This window comes from Hypomesus nipponensis, chromosome 17 (genome assembly GCF_054491055.1).
Source record: "Hypomesus nipponensis isolate SF chromosome 17, ASM5449105v1, whole genome shotgun sequence".
Lineage (NCBI taxonomy): Eukaryota > Metazoa > Chordata > Actinopteri > Osmeriformes > Osmeridae > Hypomesus > Hypomesus nipponensis.
In genome coordinates this window covers 12265653-12280025 of record NC_140377.1, presented here as the reverse complement: position 1 = coordinate 12280025, position 14373 = coordinate 12265653, and the positions used below count along the sequence as shown (strand labels likewise).

The window sequence follows — 14373 nt, the reverse complement described above, 5'->3', positions numbered from 1 at the left end:
GGACTCGATAGACTAACATTAGGCTGTTGTTAAAGTGGAACTGAACTGCGATTAGACACAGTGATATTATAATAGTATATACATTTAATGAATTAAAAAAATATATAACATACAACTCTATGCCATATTCTATAAATAATCGAAATTTCTTGTGTGTAAATTATGTACTCAAAAAGAACTGGGCGCCGCCATGTTTAAATGACGTACACATCTGACGTCACGAGAATGGTTGCTCTCAATTTCAACCCGTCAAACTGCATTAAAAATTGAAGAAAGTCGACCCATCATACCCATCCCTTTTCATCCTATGGCGTATGCTTTCGAACCAATCCGTTATTATGTACCCGCAGGACCGCAGTTGTCCCATATGATTCAGAATATGTGTTTTTGTCCAATGTAAAGATGTAAATATAGTTAACACTCACAAGTTGAACAACACCGAGTGGTGATGTACTCGTAGCTAGCTAGGTACTTGTCGTAACTGCAGACAATGCCAAAAGACAGAATTGATCTGATCAAAGACCTGCATAACCTGGGTGTTTGGTGGTCCACCAAAATGATCGTTCATCATTGAGCACAGGCTCTTTCCCATGCTGTGTGAGGAGAAATACCTTTTATGTTAGCTTATCATATGTGTAACCTATGCTCGGTCTGACCCTGTGTTGTTCTGTGCATCTGACAATAAGTTTGGAGTGCCCTACACATAGCTGGTAGCCTAAGTTTCAGTTACTAGTAGCCCCACATGCTCACTGGTTGAGTTGATAACTTGTTTGCTGCTAAGTTAAACAAACTATAGTGTAGGAAACGTTACGTAACGGAGCTAGCTTTGGCTACTGTACAATCAGATGTAAATTTTGGAGCTAGAGAGCTAGATAGCGTAGCTATGTCAAAAACGCCAGTGTGTGTATTAACGTTAGTGTATTTAACAGGTTTATAAATATAAACCACTTCTGTAAAGTGATCCCTGCAAACTCTGAATCCAGGGGCAGCTGGCGGGCTTTGGCGCTGTATAGATACAAGCCATTTTCGTAAAACCGGTTGCCGCTTGGGTAGGACATGATTGTGAATGCCTCTTGTAAAATGTGTTTGTACAACCAGCCAGTAAGATCCTACTTAACACCTTGTTTTAGCTGGTTCGTTTAAAGCAATTTATACCTCTGTTCTCCCTGAAAATCTATCAATGTCTATCTTGATGACTGCTAGCAGACGGCAGTCACAGTACCTAACCATTCTCGTGACGTCACAGACATGACGATTCAAAGATGGCTGCGCCCATTAGTTAAATAGTAAAGTTTAAAACGTTTTTATTAACAAATGGAACATTTTGCTCTTTTAGTTGTCAGATAACATTTTGTGATTTTATTTTAATAATTATATGAGCCGTACTTCATAAATCAGTTCAGTTCCACTTTAAAGGCACCAATGACCCTGTAAGAAATCAAAAGGACATAAGTACTCGTTCATTCAACTTTAGACCTATAATCCATGTTGAACATGCAAAAACTACAATCAAATCGGAGATTTCTCAACGACAATCAGGCGAAAGAGACAAATTTAGCCGTTTAGCTCCATAGACTCCCATTCAACATGCACTCGCTCGCGATCACCCCCAGTGGAACTCTGGTGGAACTGCAGCCAAATTCGGTACAATGGGGCTTAATAGGGAGTGGCAAGGCTCTCCTTAAACAGGCTCTGCACAGCCTGTCTCGTTGAAGCAGGAAGTCCCTACATGGCTCGGGGGTGGACCCAAAGGGCTGCCAGATACCTTCCCTCAATAACCACTCCCCTCACCTCTCCCTGCCATCTGCCACAATACCGTATTCGGAGACCTTAAAGGGGCAATTGACAGTTTTTTGGGGGTATTTCACACTGTTCCTTACAGTCTCCAAATAGGGTATGTAACATTGGTTGGGTTGAAACTGGCCTGGGTGCTGTTCTATGCCCACTGACAGATCCTCTGAAATGTTCCCTGGAAAAAACACTAGCTTTTCTCCTTTTATGCTCATTAATATTTAGATGAGCTGCGCGCTGATTGGTTGGTTTTCAACAGTGAAGCTGGGGAGCAAAAACGCATCACGGCCAACAGCAGCACTCGCTGAAACACCGAAGTTGGAGACTTCAAATAAAAACGTGCAAATAAATATATTGTGTCTACACAACACTGTTTTCAACGGATTGACTATATATCATTTGAAATGATAACATTACTTGTTTCCACTTCTGTTGTTGAAGCAAACTGGATTGACTTGGGTGGGTCTTAGCAACCAAACCATATCCTGATTCTACTCGGCTTCAGTTAGCTAGCTAGCCCTAAATAACTTGCTGAAAAATAACATGACCAAGATCTGGACAAACATGCATCTTGAATTGTAGATTTACATTACACAGGTTATTTATTTGAATGAAACACAGTCAAGAACATGAATCCACGTTAGCCCCATTGCCAATAAACTAGGCTAAATTATCACACATTCTTCCTATGCTCTTGCGTTAGCAAGCTAAACTTGTTTACATACCTACAGTCTAGGTGTTACTAGTAACAGTTACTAGCAATGCTACCGTTTCCTGTATCAAGCATCTGCCTTTCTCCAGTTCTTTTAAATAGATTATCTAGACAGGCGTTAGCAATAAGCCAGACTGCTGTTCGTTTTCTGGCTATTTTTCGGAAGCTTCCCTTCTAATGCTGACTACAGCTAGTCTAGCTAGAGTCATTTGATATGTGTAGAAACTTATTTAGCATTCTACCTGGTATGCTATATTATACAGGAAACGTTAGCATTGCTAATAACTGTTAGCACAACATCATACTGTCCTTATAGGCCTTATAGGCGGTTGCAATGAGCATACATTTAGCATACGGTCGGAACAGCACCTCTTTCCAGGTTCAGCTTCCTAGCAAATCCTGCTTGCAATTGTCCAAGGTTGTCAAAACTGTCTTGGGTGAAATGTTCAGAGCAAATGAATGATTGAGTGTCGAACTTCGCCGGGATCTTCTCATAAGACAACAGCAGCCATGCCTGTTGAATGTTTGGCTCCTTGGGAAGACTGTGAGTGTTAGCCTTCCCTGTAGGCTACAGCCTGGAACACAGCATTTACGACCGTGGTCCATTTTCAATATCCTTGTTATAATTCAAAACATTCATCTTTGTAATTCCTTATAAGTATCTTACACAGAGCAGCGCGCAGCTAAACTAGTATCGGAGATAGACGCTACCTCGGGCTTGTCTGGATGTAAATTCCGGGGCGTGACAAAGATACAGACCAGAGCCAATAAGAGGGCGATCACCAGTCCTACGTAGGACCGGTAGCTTTGTTGAAAAGCTAGCGTTTTACAGCCAAATTTTTTCTTTTAGAGATTTGAATAGGAAAGAGGTGTCAATGGACTTTGATATTCACGGTATGTTCATTTTACCCACCGAACTGTCATTATTCAACTATGACAAGGTAAAATCGGTTTTGCAGTCAATTGTCCCTTTAAGGAACAATGTGAAATACCCGATTAAATCATTATATAACCCCTTTAAGAGTTCGGAGCATTCAGTTTGTCAAAAATGTTCTAATCTGACATCAGGGGCCTGTACTACGACTCAAGATCAACATGCTCTGTATTACTTTCAGTTACCCGGCTACACCAAGCCTAACAATCGCAATCACGATAAACGGAACTACGACGGTGGTTATCAATTCTCTAACTCAAACCTCCAATCTAGAGACGTGCGCGTTCACATAAATGGGCGGTGTTTGAACCGTATGTCCAATCGCAAATATGGACGAAACAAGAGCCGCATATTTCACGCAGGAGGAGCAGACAATGGGCCTCATTCTCGAAAATTTTCTTAAGTTTCTTAAGTTTGAATTGTTTCTTACGGGCTTCGGAAAAACAACATAAGAATAAGACTAGGGCTGCAACAACGAATCGATTAAATAGATTAAAATAGATTATTAAAAGCGTTGGCAACGAATATCATTATCGATTCGTTGTGTGGCGCGATTATTACGCCACTCAATATGTTGCGGAGATGTTTGAGTATTTAAAAAAAGTTAAGTTGGAGGTAGAGGAAAGGCCATTGAGGGAGACGTTGTTGAGGAACTTTGTTCAGAAACACATGGCGGAGGCAGAGAAATCATTACGACCCAAGTCATCCAAGGTGTGGGAGTATTACACACTAAATACATCGAAACAGTGTGTTTATTGACCGAGGTGAAGTTATTTTCATATTCGACATTTGTCTCACATTCGGAAGATGCTACTGTGCAGCATCGAGTTAGGGACCGGGTGAAAATATCCCTTACCATTTTGAAAAATGTTGCCTTTTATACATTTTTTGGAATAGAAAACCTCAAACAGACAACATAGTATCTTAACAATGTCTGAGGCCTGTTCCATAAAGCGAGTTTACCGAATAAGCCAGACTTATGTCAGTTAGTCAGACTCATTTCTTGTTCATTCGGTTCCATAAAGCTAGCTCAACTTAGTTCGAACTCGGTTACTATGGCAACTTAGGCTACGAAACTAGTCTGGTCAGGGTCAGACTAACTCTTGGGCTTAGCGTGCCTTGGAGCTTAACCAGACATTCCTGTAACACTGACCCAATGGGAAAACGATGATTTACCACGTATATTCTCATTTTCTTATTCTCATCAGTTCAACATTGATAGAAAATCAACGTAAATAGCCTACATAGGCTACAACATTTAGCCTAATGCATTAAACAATGATGAACATTGCTTTGATTGGCTACGCACCATAGCAGCTAAAGTTGGCAGAAAAGAGCAGACGCTGTAAATGCGTAAGCTACATGACTTATTGAAGATGTGACCATATTACACGTGTGCATTCCACAACGTTAAACTTTTGTTGCTTTATTATTTTAGTTGCAACACTGCAGTGGCAAACGATTGTGGGAGCAAATAAAAAATAAATATGAAACCATAATTTAAAACGCTAAGTAGTAGGCAATACTTGTACATATTTTAAGGCCAACAAGTACATGGCTGAATTGCCTGAATTAGTCAATTTTGTAGGATATTGTATAGCTACAAAAGGCCTATAGAACAATGAAACTCACTCCTGCCGAGGAGCTGGCCCTCTCCAGCTATCATGGTCACCCCATGATGGAAGGAGTGGAAGGGGGCATTTCTTCAGACCCTGGTGGCAGCAGGTTGGAAGCCCAGGCATATGTATGTTTCAAGTAATCAAAGTAATGTCACCATGTTCATTCAACAATTATTTATGAATATTGTAAGAGTGAAATGTATTACTGTTCTCTGCAGTGACAGGAAATACAGTAGTGTTGCTGCCACCACCCACTGTCGTCCCACTGTGCCATACAGAGGTAACAGTGAAACTAATAGTCATAAGCCAGTGTGTTTGCCATATGTGGTTGCTGAATATTGATCAAATATACCATTTACTTTCTCAAGTGGAGGTCCTAGATGATCAGGAAACTGTGTCTGCCTGCTCATTTTGGGAGTACACTGTTGAGTTGTATTTACCACTTGCAGCACAGATGGTGAGAGTGTGTGAACATGTGGCTGTGATTGAATTGTTTGTAATGACTTACTAATGGTGGTTTAAGACACAAGTCCTAAACCAAAACCACCACACACAATAAGACACAAGTCCTTAAAGGGCTCATTTCAAATATGACTCAATTGATTAAATTGCTATGGTGTTAAACTCAGCAGGAAGAGGAACTTCTTCCTCCCCCTGTGCCTCCACTCTCCACAATGTTCTTTATTTGTTTCAGGTTGGAGCAGACAATGTGAGGGCCCTGTATAAAAGAACCCTGGAGCTCAATTATAAGAGGCTTTTAATAAAAAAAACAAGGCTGGAGACAGAAAAACTGGAATATGAAAAGAGATAGTACATGACTGAATGAATGACACTAAACTTAGTTACACTGACATATTTTTCTGTGTTCCTAGGGAAGGGATAACACATGAGGATGTATTTGTTAAACGTCTACGTTCGGTCTTTTTATACCTTTTTTTTTTCTTTCTTGTTGTGCCTTTTGAATCTTTTCTGGGGTTTTTCACCACTTATCTCTTTCAATGTCCTATCCATTATTTTTGAAAAACGCTTTAAAAGTGAATGAAACGTCAAAATTCAATGAAAGTAGTGAAATTATCATTTATGTATCATTTGTGAAGAGCTGTGTACAGATACCCATTGTTCTTTTTGGTTTGAAAGGTGTTGGTTGAAAGAAACCCCAATTTCTGATATGAAAATTATTATAAAATGGGTCAAAGCAACCCAAGGACAAAGGGTTAAGGGGAGACACCTCAGTGAATAGGGATAACATATCAACATGAAACCTCCCCAGTTGATAACTAATAGTAGGTCAAATATTGTTTTTATTACTAGTTTCCTGTAAATGTATGTTTAAATGAGCAAATTATTAAGTTGTAAAATATAATATCCTTTGCATACATTTCATTACATAAATCAGAACATTGAGTGAAAAACCTTGTTTCATTTTGTCAACATATTAGAGTCCAAAGTTTTTACAAAGGGCACTTTGAATATCTCTTTTTCATCACTCCATTAATCAGAATATGGTGGCAACAGCCATTAAAGAAAATCCGTTGCAAATTACCCGGCAGACTGTGTTCTTGCTCAGGTTCTCCCATCACCCACACTATAAAAGTACCCATAGAAAAATAACGAAATGCTATGCATACAGTTTGTGGGACTGTGAGTGCACAGCTTCAATGTGTCGCATTGGCAACATACGGCTCAAGAAGCTGGCAATATACGTAATTCCCTACCAATATCTTTCAGAAAGATTCTCATGAGGGAATGCGAAAGGGTTTTGTCGGTCTCGAAATGTTCTGGCTCTTCTGAGCGCACCTCTCACTATCCGCGCACCAACCGATGATTTACCATTCTCATTTTCTTATTCTCATCAGTTTGATATGTTCAACTTTGATAGAAAATCAACTAAAATAGCCTACATAGGCTACAACATTTAGCCTAATGCATTAAACAATGATGAACAATGCTTTGATCGGCTACACACCATAGCCGTTAATGCATGGCTGTTAGTTTGTGATTTCAAATGTTTATGGCATCAGGCATAGGCCTATATCTCAATCTAAATTATCCAAGTATAATTATCGTAGCAATATAATTGTTAACAGTAGCCTACAATTGCAAAACAAACCTAAATCCGCCCTCCATTGCCACAACACAAAAACAATGTTGAAAAGTTAGGCTACTGGATGTATTGATTAATAGTAGGCTATTTATTTTAAACGATGTCAAAAAAGCCAATTTAGATGAGTTTAGAGGGTGTCTTAATAAAAAGGTCTAATAAGGTCCTCGACCTACGTAGCCTATCGTTCACAACGTCAATCATGGCGTGTCATTTTATTTTCATTGAAGCGGTGGATGAGGGAGCTGTCATTGAACACGATTTAAAGGGAACGTTCTTTCTGGAAGAAGTCACGTGGCCGTGTGCATTGCTTTTGCCGTGGTGGATTATATGATCCATGTTTTACCTCTCGGGCTGCTTAAGAATAGGGTGCACACGCAATTAGCTTGACTACTTAAATATGACTTGAATTAGTAGGACTGCGTGAGCTGAAATTGGCCTTTATGGAACCGCTTTAGCCCCGCTTGACTATTTAAACTTATTCAAGTCTGGTTTAGGACTTTAAGTCTAGTTTTTTTGAGCAGCCTTTATGGAACAGGCCTCAGGTTAGCCGTTCAGCATGTGTTACCATGGCGATCTACCCCGGTAACAAGTGATCCACCGTCATAGTATAGAAAAGCCTGGGTTGAACCTGAAGTTACCTCGCTAACGCCAAATCTTGATTCGTAGTACAGGCCCCTGGTTCACCTGAGTCTTGTCATCATTCCCTTGCATCTCTGTGTATCCATCCCTTGACCCCCTTATTTGTGTTTCTCCACAGACCGTGAGGACCAGTCTATTCTTTGCACGTAAGTCAAAACACCAAGCACTGACCTTTTTTTTTTTTTTGTATCAGACACACTCACACATACACACTGGTCATTAATCAGCCTGTCAGATGACTGAAAGGGTTCAAGTAAGGTTGTTTTCAATAGACCAATTTATTGTTTGTTAACATTCACGATGCACGCGCAATGTGGCTGCAGAAAACCGGGAAATGGTAGCATTTAAAACGGAAAAAGGACCACACAGATCATACAAATAGTTAGATTTAAAAAGACTAAAAAAGTCGAGGAGGACAGCCTTAATGAGAGAAAGCGATTCCCCATTGATCTGTCGCATCAGAATTTTGATTTGGGTCACGAAAGTCTTGAAATTTGAGTGAGAATGTTGCTCGGTACAGACTGCATTGTCAAGCGGCAGCCATGTCTTCACGTCATGTCACAAAGTTCATAATTGTACAGTTTTACAGTCAATTCTACATCTAAAAAGTCGAGCAGGGCAGCTTTCTAAAGACAGGGGCGCAAAAAGTGGGTATGCGCTATATGCGGCACATAGGGGCGCCGCACCATGGGGGCGCCAAAGCAATGGTAAAAATTAATAAATTTAAAAATATTAAATCTTTTTGTTTGTATTTTCTATTTATAGCTGCTGTTGTGCGTTTCTGCATTTCCTCAATGTTATAAAACATTTCAGAACTGCTAGCGTAGGCGTCCTATCTCATAAGATAGAATTTTGACATCTAGAGGGAGCGGGGGCGCCGTGAGCGCTGAGCGAGCAGTTACGAGTATTGAGTTGTCGTCTATGGAAAATGATGGACAAATCGAAACAGTTGTCGGGGGCTAAAAATAGAAAAAGAAAGAGGGAAAAGGAGATGACATGTCAAGGGATGCAACAGTAGTAGTAAATAATTGGACGGTTAAAGGCAACAGGTAGGGTGAGTTCAGGTAATGTGGGACATCAGGTAAAGTGGGACAGTTATGCATTTTGATGATTTAACATGTGCAAAACCGTTATCCAATCACCAGAGCTGATCTTGACTTGTAAATACAACACTTCTAGTCACTATGCAGTGGTTTTTATTTGTCTGACATCATCAGAGTAGGCGTGATCTGGCTTGACAAGAGGTCTATACAGAAAAAATGCATCGAAAGTTCAGCGGCATATGACATTATATTTCTCAATGATAAGGCTGGGAAAGGAATTTAAATTAAGTTACAATGAAAACTATTGCAGCATATTGAAGGGGTTTAACCACTGATTGAAACACACACAAAAATGTGTAAAATAATGCTTTGTTAGAAAAAAAAAAACGTTTTATGTGACTGTCCCACATTACCTGATCATGTCAGGTAATGTGGGACAGCATTTTTCAGGTAAAGTGGGACATATAGTAATGCTGTGTTTATGCTATAAAAGTAATTTAATTTGACAGTTCTCAAATGTTTAATACCAATGCAACATACTGCACTTAAGTTCCCAACTAAATAACAACTTACAATGTCATTGAACCAGCGCTTTCAGACTTGTAAGCATGACCGCTAACGCTAGTCCAACGAAATGCTAACCCAGCGGGACTATCTAGGTAGCACATAGACTGCAGATCACTAAGGTTTACATCAGTTACACTTTATGCCTATTGTATAAGTCAAACCCCACAACTAAATGAATCTTGCCACACCCTTGCACCTAGCATTGTTGTATATAAACTAATTATTATTATATTAGCAGACTAGGCTGACAGACGATGACTGTCCCACTTTACCAGACAAGCTGTCCCACATTACCTGAAAATGGTGCCTGAGTGAGAGAGGGGGTCATGATATGTTTGAAAGTGTGTAGCTTCTAAAATATTGTGTATTCCGATTTCATTCCAACATGAAAATGTTCCCAAGCCCTAAAACGATTTACAGAAACACCACTGGGGCGAGTTAACAGTTATTTTGTAAGTCTACTGGAGCCTCTACCAAAAAGTGTCCCACATTACCTGAAATCACCCTAGGGTTTAAAGTGTGACGTTGGTGGATATTTTTCGCTAGGTTCCTACGAACATGTCTTAATCTGCCAGACAAGTGGGTGCCCCTTTGTTCTTTTGGTGAGCAGCTTAACGAGCCCTTCTTACCCGGCGTCATGGAGCCTAGCAGCCAAATACTTATTTAGCACTAGCGTTGCTACTGTATCCCTGCCTGTGTTTGAGCTGTTGCGCTCGGCAAGTATCGTGTTGTGGTGTCGGAGGACTGATCGAAAAGTGCATCATACGGTTAAGTCATTTAGCTAAGACTTGCATGTACAGTGCATAATGTCACATTAAATAATGTATTTAAACTCAAGCTTATATGGTGCGTGGCAGGGGCGATTCTAGGATCAGACCTTTAGGGGTGCTCAATGAGAATGTGACATGAATACAGTGCCTTGCAAAAGTGCTAAACGTAAACGCCCTTGCTAATATAAATCCCTTATTTCACTGGATAACAATTAATACATTTATGTATTATAATGCAAAATATTGAATGAAAAAACTAAGGATGTCCCTTTCTTCATACCAGCATCAAATGATAATAAACAATATATAAAATATATATACATAAAAAGGGTCTAAAATTGCCACTGAATTGTACTGTATCCAGTTACATTAATAAATGCATTGGAGGTCAATATAAGGTGTGCCCCTAAATTTTCTGCTTGCGCTCCTAAAATTTTAAGTCAGGTGGCTACTGTGCTCCTAGTAAAAAAAGTTAGTCCGGAGCCCTGACCTAGGGGGGTGACCAGTCCGATATCAAGGGGGTCCAGTGCCACCCCGGCCACCCCTCTGGCTCCGCGACTGCTGATAAAGCGACCTCCGTTAGCCAGGCCAGTTTTGCCTGATCACTTGGTCAGGCTATTTAAAGGTATCGGGGTCAAGTGACTTTTGTGCATTGACAAGTGAAACGAAAATGTGCTTGTCCAAGTGCCTCAAAACGTTAATGTCAAGCCCTGTAATCCAGTGGACAGAGATGATTACCTGATTGACACTCCAAGTGTAGGATATAATACCCGGGAGAAGTTCATCTTTTGCAACCGACATGCGCAGTTGAGCCTTCTTGAAAGTCGTGTGACGTAGCGTGCAAATTGGTCTAAAACAAAGGAAACAAAAATCCTTGATAATCTTCTAGTGGATAGACAGACACTGTCATTTATCTCTTACCACTCACGCACTTGCTATTGTTTTAGTGCCCCCCCCCCCCCCCCAACCCATATTCGTGACAACCCCCTCTCTGTGCTACCCACCAACCCACCCTATCTTTCCACTTTACCCTTCACCCCCTCCCCAGAGGTGAATCTGGAGCAGGAAAGACAGAGAACACCAAGAAGGTGATCCAGTATCTGGCTGTGGTAGCCTCCTCACATAAGGGCAAGAAGGACACCAACTCTGTGAGTAACTTACAATTGCTATTGAAACAAATTGCTATGAGCCAAATCAGGACCACAGATGTGCAGGTGTATATTACAACAGTGTGCATATAAACTTAAATAATATTGGAATTTAATATTAACTAATCCTAACCCTGCCCCCAAAATGTCATATTTTAAATAAATGTAATAGAATGTACTTAAATACAATGCTTATGTGACAGGATCCAAATGCCCCGACATTGGTAAAGGTATGGAATCCTTATTGACCTTACTGGAAAAATTGTCCATTCCTATGGTTTAGCTGGTGGTGGTCTTGCATTGGGAGGCTAAATGGTGGGGGGGGCTTTCAATGTTTCAGTGTTTCATTGACACACACACACACACACTTGCAGACACAACCTTTATCACATGCCTCTATCTAAGGGGTAGAGCAAGAGGGAGGAAGATTCTGCCAGAAAAGGATATACTTGTACAAGTAAATGTTCACTGCTCACAATAGGTTGAAGACAACGATGATGAAATACCATTGTTATTTCCATATGTGGAAAAGGATGGGAGTGGGAAGAGGTTGTTTAGTGGTTAAAGTTAATCCTCCACATGGTCCTGTCCCTCCTCTGTAGAAAGAGACAGCCTCATTACTGGCCTATGTGAGTATTAGCATGCCTGAGAGTAATGACACCACTGCATGCCAACCTGCCTCTGTCACTCATTGGATTAGATCTGATGATCAATCTCCTTCTGGTCTTGTAATCCTCACATGTAGAAAAACATACCTTTAATCTGATTCTCTGACTGCAGTGACGGATTTTCCCAAAAATTTGAGTTGGCTGCTTTTGCTGTTCTGGTGCTTTAGACATTGTTATTTAATGTGTGTTTGTGTGCCCAATGTGATGTACTATGTGTGTGTGTGAGTGTGTTTGTGATTTTGTACATGCATGTGTGCACAGTCTTATCATTACATAATGTAACACAGCAAGCATCTTTCCGGGCCCACAGGGAGAGCTAGAGAAGCAGCTTCTTCAGGCCAACCCCATCCTGGAGGCCTTCGGAAATGCCAAGACCATCAAGAATGACAACTCTTCTCGATTCGTAATGCTCAATGCACTGACCACAAATAAATTATACAAAAATGATCTACACTGCTGTCATTGAAATGTATGTATGAGTCTCAAGTTTCCTCATCTGAACTTTATCCTCACAGGGCAAATTCATTAAGCTCAACTTTGACGTGACAGGGTATATTGTTGGGGCCAACATCGATACTTGTATCCTCTGAAAAGATCAACAGCAAACACATAGCACTAATACACACTTTGTTCAAATGTATGACTGTGTATATTATTACATTGACATTTTATTCATTTAATATACCTAATACAACATACAAACAGTGCATGTAAAAAGTACAACTGAAAATGAAGGACCAAATGTACATTGTTCTAACAGTGCTGTCTTTTAATGATTAGAGTAAAACAATATTCTGTATTTAGCAGGCACAGTGCAAAATAACCACATCTCAGCTCCCAGGTATGGTGCAACAATAATAATTTCTCAACTACAGTGCAACAATAACATCAATTAGTAAATTAGAGTAAAGTGCAGAAAAAACTATGTAATAGTTTAATGACTTAAGTGCAAGATCAACATTTTGATCGTTTTGTGTGCGCAGTCCCTTGTGAGACAAATATTTTTGCTGACATGGTTAACTGCAAAATCGTTATCCCCACCCCCCCAAAAAAATCTAAAGCCATAACATATACAACCACCTATTTGACTTGGTGGATTCTCTTTAACCATCTCCTGACCGTCAGACCTGCTGGAGAAGTCTCGCTGTATCCGCCAGGGTAAAATTGAGAGGGCCTTCCATATCTTCTACTACATGGTGGACGGAGCCAAAGACAAGTTATGTGGTGAGGACTAAGGCTCAGGACAGAGGACAGAGGCTCCCTCTGATCAATTTGGCCGCAATGAGCCATTTTGAAGGGCCAGTGGCCAGGTTATGTCCCCCTAGTGATTGTATATGACCATGGAAAACCCTAGGCCCTTGATTATAGGTTGCTGACCAGGAAATGCTATCTGTGAGTGTGCTGTTGCATGGTGTGTATGTGTTTGTGTGGTTTTGTTTAACTTGTGACCTATGGTCCCCACAATGACAGAAAACTAGGAAAAAAATATATTGTTCCCTGCAACTTCATGTGTTGTTTCTAGGGTTGTTTAAGGGGGTTTAGGGTAAGAATCACATTAAGGGTTAAGGTTGGGGTTAGGGGTTATGGAAAACACGATTTTTGGAGTGAATTGTGGGTCCTCCCTGGCATAATAAAACCTGTGTGTGTGTGTACACACAGAGGAGCTGCTGTTGGAGGGCTTTGGGAACTACAGGTTCCTGGTGGCAGGCCATGTGGAGGTGCCAGGCCAGGACGATGGCAAGATGTTTCATGAGACTCTGGAGGCCATGGAGATCATGGGCTTCACTGAAGATGAGAGGATTGGTAAGGGAGCCAGGAATCTCCACTCTATTTTCGTATCCTTTCATCCCTTCTCTCTCTCCCTCTGGGTATGGCTTTTTAATATAACACTTTACACATATTATATTAATATACAGTATAATATATTAACATATAAAACACGCATCTTAATGTGCACATCATCTGGTCTCTTTTAGGGATGCTGAAGGTATGTTCCACCGTACTGCAGCTGGGGAACATCGAGTTCAAGAAGGAGAGGAACAATGAGCAGGCCACCATGCCTGACAACACAGGTAGGACTCACAGATAACATAGGATACACAGGTGACAACACATATAACACAGGTGACAACACAAGTAGGACAGGAAACACAGGTAACAGCACAGGTAACAGAATACACAGGTGACACCAAAGATACCATAGGATACACAGGTGACATTTCAAGGCTATCCTTACCAGGCTGTAGTCTCTTTTTCCCATAATTTCTATTACATTATCTCATATTTCCCCTATCCATATTTCTTTCCACTTCTTTCTCGCCACCTTTTCAACATGTTCTCTCTTTCTCTATCGCTCTCTCCGTATCTCTACCTATCTC

At 40.6% G+C, this 14373-nt stretch overlaps 1 protein-coding gene across 1 annotated transcript in view; it reads left to right on the top strand.

Moving 5' to 3' along the window:
• Positions 1-14373, top strand: part of LOC146253585 (myosin-11-like) — a 94837-nt gene that overhangs the window by 5685 nt on the left and 74779 nt on the right. The window contains exons 4-10 of the mRNA XM_084676704.1: positions 7918-7945; positions 11228-11327; positions 12306-12398; positions 12511-12574; positions 13121-13219; positions 13655-13798; positions 13972-14067. Of these exons, the coding sequence (XP_084532830.1) occupies positions 7918-7945; positions 11228-11327; positions 12306-12398; positions 12511-12574; positions 13121-13219; positions 13655-13798; positions 13972-14067 (624 nt within the window). The remainder of the gene's footprint in view (positions 1-7917; positions 7946-11227; positions 11328-12305; positions 12399-12510; positions 12575-13120; positions 13220-13654; positions 13799-13971; positions 14068-14373) is intronic.